Source organism: Vipera ursinii (assembly GCF_947247035.1).
Source record: "Vipera ursinii genome assembly, chromosome: 1".
Classification (NCBI taxonomy): domain Eukaryota; kingdom Metazoa; phylum Chordata; class Lepidosauria; order Squamata; family Viperidae; genus Vipera; species Vipera ursinii.
This window is the reverse complement of record NC_139512.1, coordinates 126,760,722-126,780,846: the sequence shown is the minus strand read 5'-3', so window position 1 is coordinate 126,780,846 and position 20,125 is coordinate 126,760,722. Positions and strand designations below refer to the sequence as shown.

Below are 20,125 nucleotides of genomic sequence, written 5' to 3'. Positions count from 1 at the left end.
AGAGGACAGGAAGGCCTGGAGGAACGTCGTCCATGGGGTCGCGATGGGTCGGACACGACTTCGCAACTAACAACAACAACAACAACCTCCTTTCCTTTCGGGGCGGGCATCCGCGCGGGCTTAGAACGGCACCCACCACCCCGCGAAGCGTGGCAAGCGAACTCGCGCGTTTCCGCGGCCCCAGCCCGCCGCTTGGTAGGCGGCCTGTCTGTTTCGGCGCCGGGCCCGGAGTCGGGGCCGAGCGAGTCGGTCCGAAGCGCGTCCTCAGCGGCGGAGGCTGAAGGAGGCGGCGAGATAGCAGGCAAAGGACGAGCCCGGCTATTTTTCCTCGGGAGAAGGCGAAGGGGAGGGACGGAAACGGCGAGGGGATGGCCTGAGAGGCGAGCGAGCGAGTTGCTCAGGGCAGGCAGGGCGGCAACCGATTGCAACGGTATGTCTTGCGGCGCCGGGCGTGTGTGTGTGTGTGTGTGTGTGTGTGTGTGCGGGGCGGGGGGGAGTTGTGCGAGAGTGAAAAATCGGGGTCTCCTCTGTTAATTTTAAAACTGGATTATTTCCGTGCGTCGATGACTAATGCTCGACTCGGGTTCCCCCCCCCCTTTTTTTTTTTTTAAATGTGGTGGATGAGGGAGTTTATTCACGCGTTCTGTTTTCCGGAGCGCCCGTGTCTCTCTCTCTCTCTCTCGACTTTTCTGCCTTTCTCGACTTGCTTTCCCTCTGAATTATAATGCAGAGGTAAGGAAACGTCCGCAAGCCATCAGGTAGATCTTCTTGGGGGCGGGGCGGGGGGGGTTGTTTACATCCCATCGATCTGGTAACTTATCCCAGCGTTTCCCAACCTTAGGAACTTGAAGATGCGTGGACTTCAACTCCCAGAATTCCCCAGCCAGCTATGCTGGCTGGGGAATTCTGGGAGTTGAAGTCCACGCATCTTCAAGTTCCTAAGGTTGGGAAACACTGACTTATCCGATCTACAGTACACCTCCCATAATTCCCAACCAGGAGGGTGATGGACGTTGTGATCTTGCGTAATTAGTTTCGAGGGTGGGGTGGGGTGGGGTGGGGGGGAAAGGTTGCTTTTAGTCCAGAGGCTGTCAAAGCATTTTGATCCAAAGACCCCCTTTACCTTCTCAGAAGTGATTTGAGGACTTTGGTTTATATTTGTTCCATGTCGGTGCATTACAAATTAAAATGGAAATTACTTATTTCAAAGTAATTATTTGATGTTGCAGATCCCCTGAAAAAGATCCCTGGGACCTCCAGGGTCACCAGAGCACCCAGCCGAGAGCTACCGCGTACTGTGTTGAAGGCCACATTTCCTTCAACTTCAGAGGAATTTCCAAGAAGGAAATAGTGGAATAATCATTTTTTTTTTCTTTTATAACTGACTGTTCCACCCCTTCCATTGTGATGGTTGTGAAAGATCATGTCTTTTTCCTGCTTGCTCCCATCCTGCTGAGTTTACAGGATGGTGGAGGCAATCACTGATTTCTTCCAATATTTTTGCCCTTTTACTTGCACTTTGCGGCATATGCCTTTGCAGTTTTCTAGCACTGCGAGGTATTTAAGCAGGGCTCTATTAAACGAATACAAACTTGTATTGGGGTTAAGTTTCAACTTCCTGTTGGGAATACCTACCCCAATATCCAAAACCATGGGTCTTCAAACTCGGCCCTTTTATGACTCATGGACTTCAACTCCCAGAATTCCTCAGTCAGGCACACTGGCTGAGGAATTCTGGGAGTTGAAGTCCATGAGTCATAAAAGGGCCAAGTTTGAAGACCCCTGTCCAAAACCTAGAGCGTGTGGCAGCTGCTTGTAAGGCATTTATTAGCGAGTGGATGATCTTTCCTCCCCTGTTGCTTCTCATGTTCAACAGCTGAGCCCTGGTGTTGAAAACAAGCTCCAGAGCTGAAATCCGCAGAGACCTTTCCAGCCATCAGCTTTTTTATTGGGTTCAAAATATAAGGTATTTGGGGATATTCCGAGGGAACACAGGAACACTCTATGACAATGTCTTGCTAAAGGACAAAACGCTGTTTATTTCAAAACAAGTTCTCGCACTGAATTTACTCTGTTGGGAAACGTACTGTTATCTCATTGAAGAAGAAATCCGAGACCATTTCTGTCAGAAGTACAAAACTGAAAGTGAAGTAATAAGACACTTGCAAACTGGCAGATGCTTTCTGCTTTTAATTCTTGCTGAACAGCCTCCTTCTCAGTTTTTTGGGTTTGAGGACAATTAACATTCTGTAGAACTTTGCTTTTGGTAGAACCTTGCTATCATATAATTTACTTCTGAGTTATCTACTTCTGGGTGGAAAATTAGCTGAGAAATAATGCTTGCCCAAGATACCATGGAGTTACCCTGTGTTAAGAGGGGTGGCTAATAAAATTAAGTTGATAAATAAATAAATCCCTTTATCAGTGTGGCCAAACATGTATTTGTCATTGTTACGTTCTTTATAGTTGTAGCTGACTCCTGGTGACTGTGGATAAAAAAAACCTGTCAGTTGTCCTGACTCTTACTACATAGCCAAAAAAAGAGAGACATATATTACACCCCAGTTGTATGTCAGAATCACTGCATGATAGAGTTCTTGAGGGTGCAGTCGCATAGTTTCCTATGCTGTGCCAGGGGTAAGCAGCCTTGGCTCTTTTATGACTCGTGGACTTCAACTCCTAGAATAAGTCCACTAGTCATAAAAGAGCCAAGGTTGCCTACGTCCATTCGTATGCTGTTGGCTCCTCCTTCGATCCATCTTGTCCAGCATTATCTTTTCTATCAATCTTCATGATGTGTCTAACATGGTTTTTGTATTGGGATCCTTGATTCTAATGAACATTTATTTTATTTATTTATTTATTTTAATTCCATTTTATATCCCGCCCTTCTCCGAAGACTCAGGGCGGCTTACAAGCTTAGCAGTAGCCTTCATTCTATATATATGCCTGCTTGTTAGGGCTTTCACACACACCCCAAGCGGCATTATTACAAAGTCAGCTTAATTGCCCCCAACAATCTGGGTCCTCATTTTACCTACCTCGGAAGGATGGAAGGCTGAGTCAGCCTTGAGCCTGGTGGGATGCGAACCTGCACTAATTGCAGGCAGCTGGTGTTACTTAAGGAGGCATTAGCCCACTGCTCCACCAAGGCTCATTTGAGCTTGATTTCCTCCATGGTTGTTCCTTTGGGTTGTCCAACAAGTGTGAAGCTGTTTCTTCCAGCTCTACAGGAGCAAATCTTTTTCAGAAATCTGTTCCTCCATTATGCCCAGTGTAATATTTGTCTGAAATGTCACTGTTGTTCATCAGTTTATATGCACTCCTTTTTGCGCGTCAATCTTTCTCTGTTGTATAACTACCAATACTGCAGCCTAGAAAATCAAACTTATCAACCATGTCATTATCTGTCTTAAATTCCTCTAGTTTTCCAGTAGACGTGATCTTTGTTTCCTTGATGTTCAAAGAAAGCCCAGCCTTTCACTCTTCTGTTTCAGAATTGTTCATCTTAGCTATTGGCCATTTTTTGCAACCAGGATAGTGTCACCTGTATGAATGAATTTATTCTCATCCCCTTGTGTATTGCAGAGACAAAATAAGAAGAGCTACTTTGCAAAGATTTGGTGGTTCCAGTTAACTTTATATTAACCATGTACAGTAATTTATATAAAAAAATTAAACTTAAAAAAAACCCTGGAGAGAAAGAGATGAATCATGCTTAGCGATTTCTTAGACCCGTTGCATCTTTCTGCCTCAGAAGCAACAAATAATATAGCTCCCGAGAAAACAGTTTTGAAGCTTGTCTGGGGAATAGCTCTGCCTTTTTCCTCTGGTCAGTTTTACTTGTCATTGGATCCCTTGCCATATGACATACTGCAGCTCTAAAAGTGGTTGATGGATTAAGTGGCTTGCATGAGCTGTCCTAATCTTGACTGCCTGGGGTTCGTCTATGAAGCTTTGGACCTTAATGACCTCAATATAATATATTCTTTTGGGGGGCCAAAATGATATAACTTCCTCTAAAGTGCATTTGGAGATTCACGCTTGAGCAAAAAATAACAGATGTTGCTAGACTCCAGTGCCACTCTGCCACCATGGGGTTTTTATGCCAACTCTGCCCTTTTGCAGAAATAAATTCAAATATTGTCTTAATTCTATGTGATTTTAGATAGAAGCTGAGCAGTGATCCTGTTTTTAGGGGAAGTTATTCAGGGGTGAATCTCCCTCCTTCTCCCAGAGATCACAACAAATCAGAACATTTTTTAGAACTTTCTAATTCTTTAGAACGAAGGACCTTAATAAATGTTACTGTTATGGAACCAGAGTCCTCTTTCTAAACTAGTCACAATATGTGGCAAGACCCAGATGCCTTTTGCTGATATTGGAACAACTGAGCAGTGTTGGACCCGATTAATACCTCAGAGGGAGAACGTCAGGAAATCCCAAGTCTGAAGATTGGACCAGGAAGTGACAAAGGATTTCTATAGGATTACCTTGATTTAATTTTAATATAATTTTTCAGTCCTTTGGTCGTCTGCCATTCAGAAGATGAGTGCGGTAAAGATTAGAAAATGGAATTCTTTGCATATTTTCCCCCCCACTATAATTTGTAAGGATATGAGTACATTGATCTGGGCTGCATAGAAATAGTGAAATGCTAATTGTGTATGGAGCCCCTAGCATAGGAGAGGACAGCTGCTTGCAAAGAGAGCATCAACAATTATGGAAGTGCAGCATTAGTCAGTTTCCCCTGGTAGACTGGATAGGAAATGAGCTAACTGTACTTTACTGTCAGGCTACATTAACGGAATTTTGCAAGTCTGAAAATAAAAATCTCTCTTCTATAGCCTGATAAGTTCCTTCTGAGTTTCTTTCTCTGCCTATTATGCACTTGTGGACTCTGCCTTCTCTTATTTGTAGGCAGCATCTCTTCCCATCAACTCTCCAGGTCATTCCCACATTTCACTACATCTGCAGAACTGCTCAGGGACAGCTGTAAGAATTCACTTTAAAGCAGATCTTCTCTTTATCTAGCCCTGATGGTAGAAGCCTTTGCTGGCTTGCTCGAAATCCCAAATCTGGAGCATTGAGCAATGCAATGAACCCTTGACTTTCCGGAAGAGCCTAACTGTGCCAGTTAGCGTGGAACCCCAACGGGAGGGAGCGTCACAGTGCAAGTGGTTGCTCAATTAACAATGGATCCCACCTCCCTCTGCCATCCTGCTCCTCCCTCCCCATCTTTTAATTGGGCCGTGGGTTCTAGATTTTATATGACTTATGTTTTTTAATTTATTATAATATATTTATATCTATCTATCTACCTATCTTTATATCTATATATCTATCTCTATATCTATCTGTCTGTCTGTCTGTCCATCTATCTAATTTAATTTTATGCCTGTAAACTGTCCAGAGTTATCTTGAAATAAGCAGCTTATACATTTTATAAATAAATAATAAATAGATAAAATATACAATGCCACATAATACCTTCTCCTCTATGACTCATACCTATGGAAGCATGAAGTTATAAGCTCTAATTATTATGGAATGGCTAAACAATTTCTAAGATGTTGTAGGGGTCCTTTGGAATAATCTCTCTTTTACTCCTTCCAAACAAAATAATTAGGGTGGGATATGGTTTTTATTAATCACCAGATATACTGACCATATTTTCTTGGAAAAAAAGGGCAGACCTGAAAAAGGGGCAACTCTGAAGGATGAAAAATGTGTTATTTGTCTTTGTAAAGGAAGAGCAAAGCCAAGAAAAACATTACAGAAATGCTTATTTTACAAAAAAATATCTAAAATGAAACGGTATATGTAATATTTTTGAAAAAGGCGGTTCAGTTTTCATATTTTTTACATGAATGTGAAAGACTGCATTAAGCGGTACCATTTGCACAGTTAAACGGCCAAAATCAAGGTTATTTTTTTGAAAAATAAATCTAAAGCACATATTTCTGAAATGAAGGACTGTTCTTTTCAATAAATGACACATGGTCACTGTGGGTATATGTGCTGTTTGAGATTGGGGGGTTGGGATTTTTCCCCCTGGTATGTTCACTTTTTAAAATACAATTTATGGTTTTTAATGTATTTTTTTTAATCTTTGTAAGCCATCCAGAATTGTGGCCTTAGAAACCTAAACAATAGCAACAATATTTTGCTTATTTATTTCATACATTTATGTTTCATACATATCATGGTTGATTAATAAGTCATAGTTGGCTGGGTTCCCACAACATGCTTAGACAAACCTAAAGTATTTCAGTGCATTGTGTACCTGAGACCTGTAGATTAGTTTGGTAGCAAGTCATTTAACTTGGCCCTGGGATTAGCAACAAAGTCTTCCCCTAAGCAAACAATTCAGTATAAAATGTGGGGGGGGGGGGGAATTCCCACCAGAATTTTATTTATATCCATGTTACTTCTCCACTTTCCAGCTTTTCCAGTTCCACTAAGTGCTATGGCTAGATTTGTATTTTTCTTTGACCATTAGTTAAAAGCTTGAAGCATTTTACTGTATTTCTAAGACAGTTCATTAGTGAAAAGCAATTAATTGCACTTAAGTGTGCAGAAAAAAAAGGTTTTGTTTTGAAAGGAGATGTCATGTTAGCTAAATGGACTGTAAAGTGTAATGTAACGTAATGCTATAAAACTACATGTAATACCGACTTTATTTTTAAGAAGAACTGTAGATATATTTTTTTAAGAAGCTTATAATTTTCTTTTAGCTGAAAAGAAAGATACCATGATACCTTTTGGGGAAAGATACCATGATAAGTAAATTCATACATTTCTAAGAAAAGAAGCATGAATTAATTACTCCTCAGATACTCCTTCACGTAAGCTATCACAGCTGCTAATACCAGTAGCCTTCGACCTACAGCCTTTTGGTTTAGTAACTATTCAAAGTTATAATGGCACTGAAAAAAGTGACATATGACTTGTTTTTCACACTTAACAACTGTTACAACATCCCCCACGGTCATGTGCTCAAAATTTGGCCACTCAGCATTTGGCATCTATTTATGGCAGTTATATTGTCATGGGGTCATGTGATCATCACCATCTGTAGCCTTCCCAACTGGCTTTTGACAAGCAAAGTCAATGGGGGAAGCCAGATTCGCTTAATGACCACGCGATTCACTTAACAACTGCAGTGATTCACTTAACAGCTGTGGCAAAAATGTCCTAAAATGTGGCAAAACCTAGCAACAGAAAATTTGGGCTCAATTGTGGCTGTAATTTGAGGACTGTTTGTATTTACTTTAAACATTTCACCTAACTTTTCTATAATTGGAACAAAAAATAAATGTCAGTAAGATAAAGCAGCATGTGTGATAATATTAAAAATGACAGTCAATTTAACCATACGCTAAAGCATACAACCATCAGCAGTGCCCAAAAGAGCGTGGAGGAGCACATGTAATTATCATAGTAAAGAAAACTAAGGTTTACGTGTTTGGATTATTTCTGGCCATTGTTGCTTCGCCAGTGTATTTATAGAGACCGAGAACTGGTTTTACGGGGTGACTTAATACATTGGTGTTATCGTTGGCACCAACAGAATGCCATTTTTTCTTTCATGAGAAAAATTATACCATCCGGCTTGGTAGCTGGGAGGATTTCTTCTGTGACTTTATGTCCTCCTGTATTGCTGGAAAAAATTGTTCTATTTTTTTCATCACTGCTCTCATACCTCATGCATTCTGCTTTCAGCTTTTCTTCCTTCTGTTCACTGTTACCAGTTTGTATATTACCAATTTGTATATTGACTGATCATCATAGGAGTAGAATTAAAATTCTTTGTTACTTTCTGTTATTTGATTTTCCAACCAGTTTTTTTTAATTTCCACACCTATTTTTTGTAAATTTAACTTTCTCCATTTTATTCTACTTTGGGGTCCTGGATTATTCGCCCAAGGTATTTTGCTGCTTGAAGCTAAGCAGAAAATGATGTCATCCACTTTGAAGGGAGGAGATGTGACATCGGGCAGGCAATTAAGGGGGTGGGGGGGCATCTATTAGATTACAAATCCCATAAATGGGTCTCCCATCCTCGAAAGTTACATTTGGAGGAAACCAATTATTGCTCACTGCCTTTTGGCAGGGATGGCTAGCCTGTAGGCCACGTGTTGTACCAAAGTCCAGCACCCTATCAGAATATGCGGTGGCTGAAATTTGGTGACAATATGGCTGATTTGGGGCAGTGCGAAGTTTGGGTTCCTTTTAAAAACAATTGTAGAATTGAGAGTCCGTGGCTTCTAAGAAGTACAGGTAGTCCTCAACTTACAACCAGTCATTTAGAGCAAGGGTCCCCAACCCTCGGTCTGTGGGCCAGAACTGGGCCGCGGCATGCCAGCAACCAGTCCACACAAACAGGATAGCCCTGTCCGTGAGATGCAGGTAGCACACAAAGCCACACCCCCTCTGGTCTGCGGGGAAAACCTCTCTCTATGGAACCGGTCCTTGGTGCCCCAAAGGTTGGGGACCTCTGGCTTAGAGACTGTTTGAAGTTACAACGGCAGTGAAAAAAGTCACAGCCGTTTTTCACACTTACGATCGTTGCAGTATCTCCCATGGGCCCGTGATCAGAATTCAGACACTTGGCAACTGGCATGTATTTATAACAGTTGTGATCCCCTTTTGCGATCTTCTGACAAATAAAATCAGTGGGGAAATCAGATCACAACTGTGTCACTGACTTAACAACTGCAGGGATTTTTCTAACAACTGTGGCAAGAAAGATAAAATGGGGCAAAACTCACTTAGCAATTGTCTCACTCAGCAACGGAAGTTTTGGGCTCAATTGTGGTCGTAAGTCAAGGACTAGCTGTAGTGGGTTAGTCTTTTGCCCTTTAATTCTTCACACATGGCCAGAATTGTGTTTTATCGATCCTGGCCCATCTTGCATTGAAATGATCACCTTCCCACCATCCCAACTGTTAACAGGAGACAACAATTGCTTTTGAGTTGTTTTTCTGGTTGGGTTTTTTTGTGTCACAAAGTAGTGTTGCTGTAAAAATTTATTCTCCTATTGATAGGAGGAATACTGGTTACCAACCCCCCCGCCTCCCCCCAAAGAACAGATACAGATTGCTTTGCCATGCCAAAAAGAAACAAGCCATTTTCCCTTTGCAGTGAAATAAGTTTGTTTCCTTAATTTGATTGCATATCCAAATACTCTCATTTGACAGCAGGGTATTTGCTGACACCGTTAATCGGAATTGTTAATTTCCTGTACCTGGGATTTCCAGTCCACGCTGCAACACTAGATATAATAAAGCATGCTTTACTGTATGAACAGGGCCAATTTTTCCCACTCATATGATATATTTAACATCATAGACATTACACGTAGTCTGAGTGATGTTTTGGTCATGTAAGGGGAACCACAGATATGCCCAGATGGTTTCATTGTTGAGGTGCCCATTTTTATCCTCTCTTCACCTATGCGTTTGTGCAGTATATTTGTGCTTTATACTATTTAGTTCTTAACGTGGATGTCTACATTTTTCATATATGTCATTTTTATCCATCCAGAGTCACTTCTGGTGAGCCTATACAAATTCAGTTAATAAGTAAATGAAATAAATGATTGCAGTAGCCTTCTTATCTCCATTTCTTATCTTGTTTCCTTTTTAGCTTGGAGTCAACTGGAGGGCCTCATCTCCACATGGATGTGTTTTCCAGCTAACACAGGGATGAAAACGGCATTTTCATGGAACCCAGTGAAACAGAGCAAAATTTCTCCGTGCGATCGATATAAACACGCTTGCTGCATCTGTAGGGGGTTCCTTTATGTTTATGGTGGCCGGAGAAATACTAGCTTGAGTGATTTCTGGAGGTTCAAAATAGGTAAGGTACCCTCTTTCTGGTTTTATTATGCTATGAAAAGAAATGCCTGAAGCTGCAATCACGCAGTCCTGTTGGAATATTGCTGTTTTTGAAATAGCCATCAGGCAGAGGCTATCAAGCAAGATAATCTGGACTATTTTAATAATATAATTAGACATTCAATGAGGTGTTGTAATGGCCACTATGGATCGGTTATCGAATCCATTTTTTTATTTATTGTTTCTGTTGCCTTCACATTACCTTGTATGAAGAGGTGACCAGCTAATTCAACACCCCTCCGTCCTGTGCGCTCCCACAGAGAGGGCCTCCTCAGGGTGCCACCGGTCAGAGAATGCCGGCTGGTGACCCCCAGGGGGAGAGCATTCTCGGTGGGTGAGCCAATCCTCTGGAACCGCTTACCAGCCGAAATCCGGATGGCCCCCGACCTTCGCACCTTCCGGCGAGATTTAAAAACCTATCTATTCCAGCAAGCCGGCCTGGCCTGATAGATTTGGGGTTTTATTTGTTTTATTGTTGCTTTATTGTATACTTACTTTGCTCTGTACACCGCCCTGAGTCCTCCGGGAGAAGGGCGGTATATAAAACGAATAAATAAATAAATAAATAATTCCTACTGGAAACAGATGGCCAGCCTCAATGATATAATCCAGCAAGACCTCACTTAGTACACTTGTGGCTGAAAAAGTAATGTTATCTAAAATGGTAGGCTTCTATACAGGTAGTCCTTGACTTACAACAATTCGTTTGGTGACTGAAGTTACAAAGGCATCAAAAAAGGGACTTACGGTCTTTTTTCACACTTAACAACCATTGTGGTATGATCAAAATTTGGGTGCTTGGCAAGTGTTCGTGATGCTTGCAGTGCCTCGGGATCATGTTATCACCTTTTGTGTCCTCCTGACAAGTAAAGTCAATGGGAAGCCAGATTTACTTAACAACCGATTTACTAACTTAACACCTGCAGGGGTTCACTTAAGAACTGTGGCAAGAAAGGTCATAAGATGGAGCAAAACTCACTTTTAACCATTTTCTTGCATAGCAATGCAAATTTTGGGCTCAGTTGTAGTCGTACGTTGAGGACTAACTGTAATAGAATAATAGCTTTATATCTGGGAATAGAGGAATGCTGGTTTCATAGTGGGAATGGAAACGATCCAAATTGGATTTTAAGACTACTTGATTACAGCATGAGAACCCTGGGACTTCACAGGATACTTGACTGTGCCAAGAGGCTGAAGTGATGTTTTCAAAACACATCGGCCAAAAGGAGCAACTCTGAGCCAATTCTTCTCCTCCCTCTCTAATGTCAAACACATCCTGTGTTCTGATGCTATCCTCTATATTTCTTTGCAGATTGCTAGTGGCGGGACAAAAAAAAAACAAAAAAGGTACCAGGAGGCATTTGAATTGCATGTTTAGCTAAGTGTTCAGGAAGGGGGGGGGGAAATGGAGCTATTTTTTTGGGATGGCCCCATACGTCCAGGATGTGATTTGATTTGCAGAATCTACTGGTAAAGTTGTAATTCTCAAAGAGAGCAAGGGCAAATGCTAATCAAAAACCTGCCTCGATGTCATCGTATGCTCTCTTTCTACTGTAGTGAGTAACGAATGGGAGAAACTGGACAATTCAAACGATGGCCCGGAAGAACTGGAAGAGCACACAATGGTGGATTATCAGGCAAGCTATATTAGCTAATTAGCTATAAACCACTGTACCAGGTAATCCCTGTCTTATGATCACAGTTGGGACAGGAATTTTGGTTATAGATGGCTGTAGTTGTAAGTCAAGGTAGCTACTGTATGTGTCTGGAGCTGATTTTTGGGCCATGTTTACCATGGTCATTAAGCAAATCATGTGGTTGTAAATTTGAACCGTGTGGTAAATAGATGAATCATGTTTTCTTAAGCAAATCCATTCTACTTAAACGGGCGGGTTCCCCCCCCTCCCTGAAACTAGCAAATAATGCTGGAAACTGAAAAAAACATTGCAAATCATGGGTTATGTGATTGGTAACTAGTTGTAAATTTATTTATTAATTTAAAACTGTTTGAAATTAATAAATAAATTTATGACCACATGACCATGTTATTGTTACCCATCTTGTAATCAACTCTGGATGGCTTCCAATCAAAATAAGTATGAGCTGAAATACAGTCTTGATATGACTGCTGGGGGAAGGGGATGCCATAATGTTTCGTGATAGCCACAGCTGGAAGTGCTTTATGGGCAATAAAACACCCCTTCAGAGACTGTCATATATTTTGAATGATTGTTAAATAAGCAGTCATGGGGGGGGCTATCTGTCATTTGTTTCACCTTTTTATTGGCATCTTTTTTTGTAAGATATTTTATTGATTTGTTTAAAACATAAATCACTTAATAATTGGTGAACAGTGTGTTGTCTGGGTTATATTTGTAAAACAATCAATCACTAACAATTGATTTCTACAATCCATAATCCACATAATAGTTTTACTTGATTTCCTCTTTTCCCAAAATATCCTAAATAATAATCACATCAATATAATATTTCTTTTCTATCCAATCACTCTGGTTGGCTTATCATAGATCCTGTTACAGTCCTTACTTTAATTTGTTTCTCCCACCAAATTCTAGATATTCTTACTGGATTATGATTGTCTCAAAAATTAATTACATTTCAGAATTTAACTCTGTTTTTCCATATGAACCATCTCACACTTTTACATTTCTTAAGGAATAGATAAAACAGTAGAAAAAAAAGAAAGAAAAGCAAGAGTAAATTAGCATAAAAAATAACATACTACTTAAAATATATAAAATGTTAATGTCACTTTTCTCCTGTTTACATGGTCTCTATTAGCCATAACCTATTACTGTCACTACAGCTGTGATTAGGCTTGTGATAGAGAGGGAATGATGAATGTTGCCAGGGTTGGACACCCCCTGGCTAAGGGGAATAATCAAATACATTTTTCTAAGACCACTTTTTTTTAAACCTTCTGGAACAGTAGCTCTTGTGCAGAAGTTGCCAAAAAGACTTTTCAGGCGAGCAGTGTTTTTTTTAAAAAGCCTCTTTTCCTGGGTGTCTTATAGCATCTGCCAGACTGGTACCATAGTTTTTGCCAACCAAATGCTTCCAGCAGCTACATAATCCACTAGAGGTCCACTTTGATTAGCTTGTAGACGCAAATGGTATAATCTAAAATATGATTAAATTTTAGGGGCTGGGTGGGCTGGGCTTGCTCAACTGTAATAATCTCTGTGTTGTAGCTTTAATGAAGGAAACATTTAAATCACAAGGAGCATTTTGTATAACACTGTTCACATAATGGAATAAATGGAATTAAATAACACTATCAATACCTGTCTTTGAAGTTAACATGTTTTAAGTAAACAGTTTAGGTTTTCATCCTCGCTGAAAAATGCACTGTCACTGATAACTGCTGGTGATGACCTATAAAGCCCTGAATGGCTTGGGTCCGGGTTATTTGAGGGAACACCTGCTGCCAGCATCAAGTTCCCTTCGTCCAGTGCGCTCACACAGGGAGGGTCTTCTCCGGGTGCCGCCGGTAAAAGACTGCCGGCGGATAACACCCAGGGGGAGGGCCTTCTCTGTGGGTGCGCCTGCCCTCTGGAACCAGCTGCCCCCGACCTTCGATCATTCCGCCGGGACCTGAAGACCTGGCTCTTTGAGCTCTCCGGCCCAGGCTGAGAATTTTTAACTGGGGTTTTTATTTTTAGGGATAATTTAATCTTTTTAAATTGTTTTTTAACTTTTGTATTTTGTATTGGTTTGATTTTAAAATACCCTGTAAACCGCCCTGAGTCCTTCGGGAAAGGGCGGTATATAAATCTAATAAAATAAATAAATAAAAATAAATAATTGTAATGGGAGGACTTGAACCCATTCTTTGCCTGCCTCCCTTGCTGATGGGCTAGAACAGGGGTCGGCAACCTCGGCTCTTTTATGACTCGTGGACTTCAACTCCCAGAATTCCTGAGCCAGCATAGCTGGCTCAGGAATTCTGGGAGTTGAAGTCCACGAGTCATAAAAGAGCCGAGGTTGCCGACCCCTGGGCTAGAAGTTCATACTGAAGCACAGTTGAATATTTTTGATGGCCTGGCTTTGAGAAGAACATAGAACCATTTGATACCGGCATACAGACAAGTTGTAATTTGCCGTGCTCCTTGATATTATGGTTATATTTAGCCTGAAAATGTTTGTACTAAGCTTAATCAAGAAATGAAGCTTTCTGCTGAGGTTCAGCTTAAGAATTTGGTTTGAATCTTGCCCTAAATGGCAATGAACTGTACAAAATGCTAATGTGATTCGCTGGAAAATAATTGTTGTATTTGCAGGATATCCTGTATATCTTTGGTGGGATGGTGGATTCAGCTTTCACGCAGAAGATAAATCCTTTATGGATGTATGACACAGGTGTGGAACAAATTTTATCCTTCTGATATATTTATGCATGTATTTCATAAATATGTACTAATTTGTATTAGGGTGAATATTTTGAGAAAAGGCATGTTTGATGAGCATTTTTATTCACGTACAGCCTATTCTGGAAAAGGTTGTAGATGAGGAAGAGATTAATATATCAAACCAATAATTTTCTCTTCTCTTCTTGAATGCTTCAATGGCGATCTAAGGAGATACTGGACATACTGTACGTCTGTGGAGATTCTCAGTCATCCAGGTCATCGTTGTTTCAAAGGTGCTTTTTCAAAAGGCAACTGGATGGTTTTTTTTTCCTATCCCTTGAGGAAGAAGAACACACACACACACACACACACACCCCACCTCCCCATCACAACTGAGGGAAGCTTCTTGGATGAGAAACGAAATGCTTTCTCCTTCCTCCAGGGGAAAAAAAATCCAGTTGCCTTTTGAAAAATCACTTTTGAGTGTAGATACTGTATTCCCCCACCCCCTCAGGAGCTGAGTCAGACAAATGCTCTGTCTAAAATTGAGTTAACCTAGACCAGGGGTAGGCAACCTTGGCTCTTTTATGACTCATGGACTTCAACTCCCAGAATTCCTGAGCCAGCATGGCTCAGCTTGGAAACCTCTTCCTTTCCTCTCAGCATGGCTGACTCAGGAATTCTGGGAGTTGAAGTCCATGAGTCATAAAAGAGCCGAGGTTGCCTACCCCTGACCTAGACTGATACCCTGAAACCTGGGAATCAAGGGAATTGTCATCTGACACACATGAAGAGCCCTAGATTGTGATGAGATTTGCCCTGTGCGGTTTAGAAACAGTTCCTAAATTGAAGAGAACATGGCCTTGAGAACTGTGTTTGGAGCTGTATTTATATTGTGTGTTGTTGGTGAAGGAAATACAGCCTGCAACTTTTCCTGTCGTCTCTCCTTTTAGTGCTCGCACAGCACTGCAAGTAGAACAGTAGCACCTTCTTGTGGCTAATGCTATGACTGACATTTTATACACCTGCAGGTGCAACCAAGTGGATACCCTGCCGGCTCCCAGCAGTAGAGGGTGAGGTAAGGAATAACAAAACTAAATATAATGAATCATCGGTGAAATCTGTTGCTTTGTTGATCACATAGCTTGCTTAGTTACAGACTTTGGAAACTGCTTCAGACTAGATGAGCCATAGCCATAAGGTAGCAAAGTAGGTTTAAGATGCTGCTGCTTTTGGTTTTCTGGGACGTTCACATTATTCGCACTTCCCATTTGGAAATGAACCTCTTTAATTTTGAATGTTGAAATAAGAATGGTACTTTGGCTACAATTACTTTTATGTATGCAGTTATCCCACAGATTGAATTCCTTGTTAGTTACTGGAGTTTCCCCATAACCAACCTCTCTCCTTCCTTTCCCATCCTCCTCCCTGCAATTTAAATCCTGTGTCAGACTAGCCACTCTATGCACATATCGAAGTTAGCCGTAGCTCACAAAAGCTTATGCTTTTTAATAAATTTTGTTAGCTGGAAAAGGCATACCAGACTTCCTGTATTAAATGTGGAGTCTGTGCTTGGAAACCCAGGGAGCAAAAGGCACGTGCATTACTACAGTTCCAATTCAGACCAACCAAAAGAGCCCCATTCAAATGCTAGCCTCTAAAGGGGCATGGCTTTGTGTGCGAGTCTGGGCAAAACATATGTGGAGCATCTATGCATAGATCCCTCTACTTTCCTTACAAACATGATTCCACAGACTTAGCCAGAAGTTATATTTCGACAGTTTTGACTTCCCATTTTTCTTTCTGTTTAGCAGTGGGAGAACATCGTCTGTACGTAGTAGGAAACTTTCAAGTCATTTCTTCTCCCTTCTCCACAAAATATAGTTTTGATATATAATAATATATCTATAGTATCTGTCTGTTTTCTATCTGTCTTTTTATATCTTCCTACATATGCATGTTCATGCTCTTAATTTATGGAGATGTTTAGTCATTTGAGTGGGAGTGGTACAATTCCATTTTTATTGGTGTGATGTCAACAGTAATTAAGGATGGTTGCTCCATTTTGTCTTCTCTCTCCATCTCTAGCTTCAAGTTCCTGTTAATCGGAAGGGCCATAGCGCAGTAGTCTACAGGGGCAATATGTATATATATGGGGGATACATTGACATTAAAGGTGCTTCCCAAGAATTCTGGACCTTTAATTTTGGTAAGTTAAAACTTTCTCAGCAGTCGCATAGCATATAATGGCAGATGTGAGGAAAAATGTATTTTATCTATTTAAAAGGTAATTAACTCTAATAATTATCTCCCTTCAGATACAAAACAATGGGCCCCTGTATCAGCTGCATCCAGTGGAGGTGGCCCGGGTCCCCGACATGGTCATTCTGCTGTGGTTTATAGCAATGGCATGTATTTGTTTGGAGGATTAATGGGACTGAGCGAACAGAAGGACTTCTGGATGTGGGATTTTATAGCCACCAACTGGTCCAGTATCAGGAGAAGGTAACTGTTGGAAAGTACTTCACTAGCAGTTGCATAAGGAGTTGAAGGGGGAAGATAAAACTGTTTTTCCCCTGCCAATTGTTCCTACACAGAAAAGCAAGTCAATCTTTTACCCTTTAGCCCATGAAGACTAGCATCACAACGTTCCAGTTACGTTAGCTGGGATTTACAGATGTTTGCACATTAATTGAAAACGGGGAGATGGTTGTCTAAAGGGGACTTGAGTGGCATGGGAAGGCCCAGACAGGAAAAACCTTGATACAGAGTTGAAGTTTCTAATATGAGTAACTTTGGAAGGGAGTGATTGGTTTTTGTTTTTGTTTAGAAACAAATGCTTTTGATTACATGATTCATTCCTTTTATTTGGGCCATTGTCCAGTTATGATAGTATTTGCATTTTGAAAAAGAAATACTGAAGTGACAGAAGTATCATAATAGCCAGTACTGCACAGAGAAGACAATTTAAGGAGCACGGACAATATTCCCATGCATTTTAACAATACCTGAATGCATAATTTATGGGAACTGTTTGGGGTGGACTCTAGAAAGTGTTTCATGACTTTTCCGTGCATTAGCCTGACTGGAGAGAAGCATTGAGAAGTTGAGCCCATTTTGATGAGCATAAGTCTCACCCTTGTGCTGATTTATCTCTGCTGTCTTTGCCTCCAGCCAGGGACCTCCAAGAGTGGTGGGCCATTCTGCTTTAATCTGGGAAGATTCCATGCTAGTCCTTGGTGGAGGCCTTTCTAGCACTAAGCCAAGTAGTACTTTGTGGCAATACCATTTTCCATCTCAAATGTGGGAAAAATTGCCTAGCCCAGTGGCATTTTCATCCAAAGCATACCATCAGATGCTGGCAACTGGATTTGGTTTCCAAAGGGCTGCTGATTGCCCACTGAGATCCCTTGCTTGCCGGAAGTCCAAAGAAAAGGGTTGTTCCAAGCTATTGACTCTTTCTAAACAGCACACCTGTTTCTGTGAGCATCTTCACGACGAGCCTACATACCAGATACTCAACAATGAGGGGGGCTCTGACATAGAAATGAAAACTTTTTGCCAGTCTTCAAGGGATTCTCTAGGATTCTCTTCCTATCAAACCACATCCAGTGCAGAATTGAATTCAGATCCGGCAGCAGAGTGGCTGTGTAAAGAAAAAACCTCGCATCTCAACATTGCCAAGGAGCAGGACTTGGCCACCATGGATCTAAGAGATGGAGGGTCAAGCTTGGGCTTGCTGAAAAATGAATGTGGAGACATTTGTGAATCCTCTGTTGTGATGCTACTTGTTGGCGGTAGACCTCTTTCCAGCTCCTCTACAATCTTATTTTGGCAAATTGAACTAAACAGAATTTAAATACCAGACATAGGCTCAGTGAAGTCAGCACCTAGGAAGAACCTCTTTGAGTTCTTGGGTATAGTTGCATCATGAAACCTAAATTCATACTTTGTATGACCCTGAAATACATGGGAATCCATAAAACATTTCCATGCCCTTTGCAAACTGCCTGTATAAAGGATGCAGTAAAATAATTCCCATGACTAAGCTAGGTAATCGTAATTCAGTTCCAGTGGCTGCGTTGGCATGACAGGCTTACATGCTTATCATTTATTCAGCAAACCCAATATTCTACATTTGCACTGCAAACTAATCTTGTGGATTCTGGTATAGATTAACAATTGTTTGGCTACCTAACAGGCTAGCACAGGTGCTTGCGCTCTATATTCTTGTTTCTTTCTCTCTCTCTCTCTCTCTCTCTCTCTCTCTCTCTCTCTCTCTCTCTCTCTCTGTGTGTGTGTGTGTGTGTTTGTTAGCATATGCTTAGCTGTTGTACTGCATTTTTCCTACATAGGAAATTCATCAGGCTCCTATATTAGCTCCTCCAATACAAGCTAAAGTGCCAGAGCCATATAATTTTATAGATCTATAGGAGTCATTGTGTCTGTTCCAACACAGTTCAGACAATCTTAATTCATATGAAATAAGGTTCTCCAGTTGTGGCTTTTTCTGACCTACTCTACTACCTAGAGTAGCGGCATGCAGGCAATTACTTATATATTACAGCACTCTCCCTTCATGAATATGTGATGGATGACATCAGATTATTAGTGTATCTTTTCTATACACTGTCCTCTTATCATGTCCCTTAATAGGCATACAACCACCGTTCTGGAAAACGTAAGCACAACTGGGCCTTACATATGTCACACAGAAATAATTTGATGTCCCCCAGTGTTGCTTCTTAGTTTTTTTTTTCTTGTGAAGTTCACATTGCCAAGAATGCCTAGGCATGTTTGTTTCCAAAATCACAGCCGAAGGATTTTGGCAAACATCCCATAGTGAAGTTGGGATTGAGAGTGAAACATGGATTATCAACTTTTCAGTCCAGGGAGAGGCAGTTTGTGCAGCATAGAAAGGGGAAAATGGTTTTCAGCTTGCCTAGTTATTTTACTGATTTAATGTTACCAGTTTGACATAAAAATCCACACTGGGTTGATCCTCTCTCTGTGTCATTTCATGGACATGTCTATGTAGTTTCTGTGACAAGAGCATAAAAGAGTTTTGTCACCATTTTTCTTTTTTGAACTAGCTCTGGGATTTTTCTGGTAGTCTCTTATCCAGATTCACTCTGGAAATTTGGAAATCAGCAGAAACATTTAAGCATTTGCTCCTTTTTATTTTTTATTTTGCACCATCAACAGCCCTGTCAGAAGTGATTTTGCTAATAAGTGATTGAATTGCAGTCTATATGAAATATCTTACGCAGTGAGAAAATGATCCCTTTCTTAATTTTTGAGAGAAAAAAAATCACGAAGTATACAACATCAGGTAAAGCCTGAATGGTGCCTTTTTGATAATTTTCTCTTAAGAAAATGTCTGTTTTATATGCTGCAAAAATAGTTATATGAATTATATTTTTATACTGCATGAATTCTTAGACTAAAACTAAATTATATTAGTTTAATTTTGTATCTATGTTATTCACTGTTCTTTTACTTTGTTAAAACTATGTATTTATGATTTTGTAATGGTGGAATATTGAGAAAAAAAAGCCAAAAATATATGCTCGCTGAATGATTTGCAGCTTGGCTGGAGATGAATGAACACTTGACATGTTGTAAGACAAAATTTCCTGTAGCATTACAGCTGGGAAACAAGATGAGTGGTTGATTCTTCATTTGTATGCTGATTGGTATGCTCATTGGGGATGAAAAGTCAAATACACTGCCTTCCTTTTCTCTCCTTATTGCAACTATTTTTAACATTCACTTAGGTTATCACCAGGAAGTAGAAATGTGGGGTCACTTCTGCTGCGAAAAGCAGGATATTACTCCAAACCAGGATAT

General features: G+C 40.6%; 1 protein-coding gene across 1 annotated transcript; it reads left to right on the top strand.

Annotated features, from left to right (window-relative positions):
• The first annotated feature begins 212 nt into the window (after nucleotides 1-212).
• LOC310632319 (leucine-zipper-like transcriptional regulator 1) lies at nucleotides 213-19,837 on the top strand. The gene is made up of 8 exons (XM_083349450.1): nucleotides 213-430; nucleotides 9,652-9,864; nucleotides 11,463-11,542; nucleotides 14,207-14,285; nucleotides 15,307-15,353; nucleotides 16,364-16,484; nucleotides 16,594-16,780; nucleotides 17,450-19,837. Exons 2-8 carry the CDS (start codon nucleotides 9,687-9,689, stop codon nucleotides 18,132-18,134), a joined length of 1,377 nt encoding a protein of 458 aa, XP_083205576.1. The 5' UTR covers nucleotides 213-430; nucleotides 9,652-9,686; the 3' UTR covers nucleotides 18,135-19,837.
• Nucleotides 19,838-20,125: the final 288 nt, after the last annotated feature.

Coding starts and splice junctions, on each gene's coding strand:
- LOC310632319 (XM_083349450.1), top strand. CDS start 9,687: ATGTGTTTTCCAGCTAACACAGGGATGAAAACGGCATTTTCATGGAAC. Junction 15,354..16,363: donor TCCCAGCAGTAGAGGGTGAG/GTAAGGAATAAC, acceptor CTCCATCTCTAG/CTTCAAGTTCCTGTTAATCG. Junction 16,781..17,449: donor TGGTCCAGTATCAGGAGAAG/GTAACTGTTGGA, acceptor CTTTGCCTCCAG/CCAGGGACCTCCAAGAGTGG.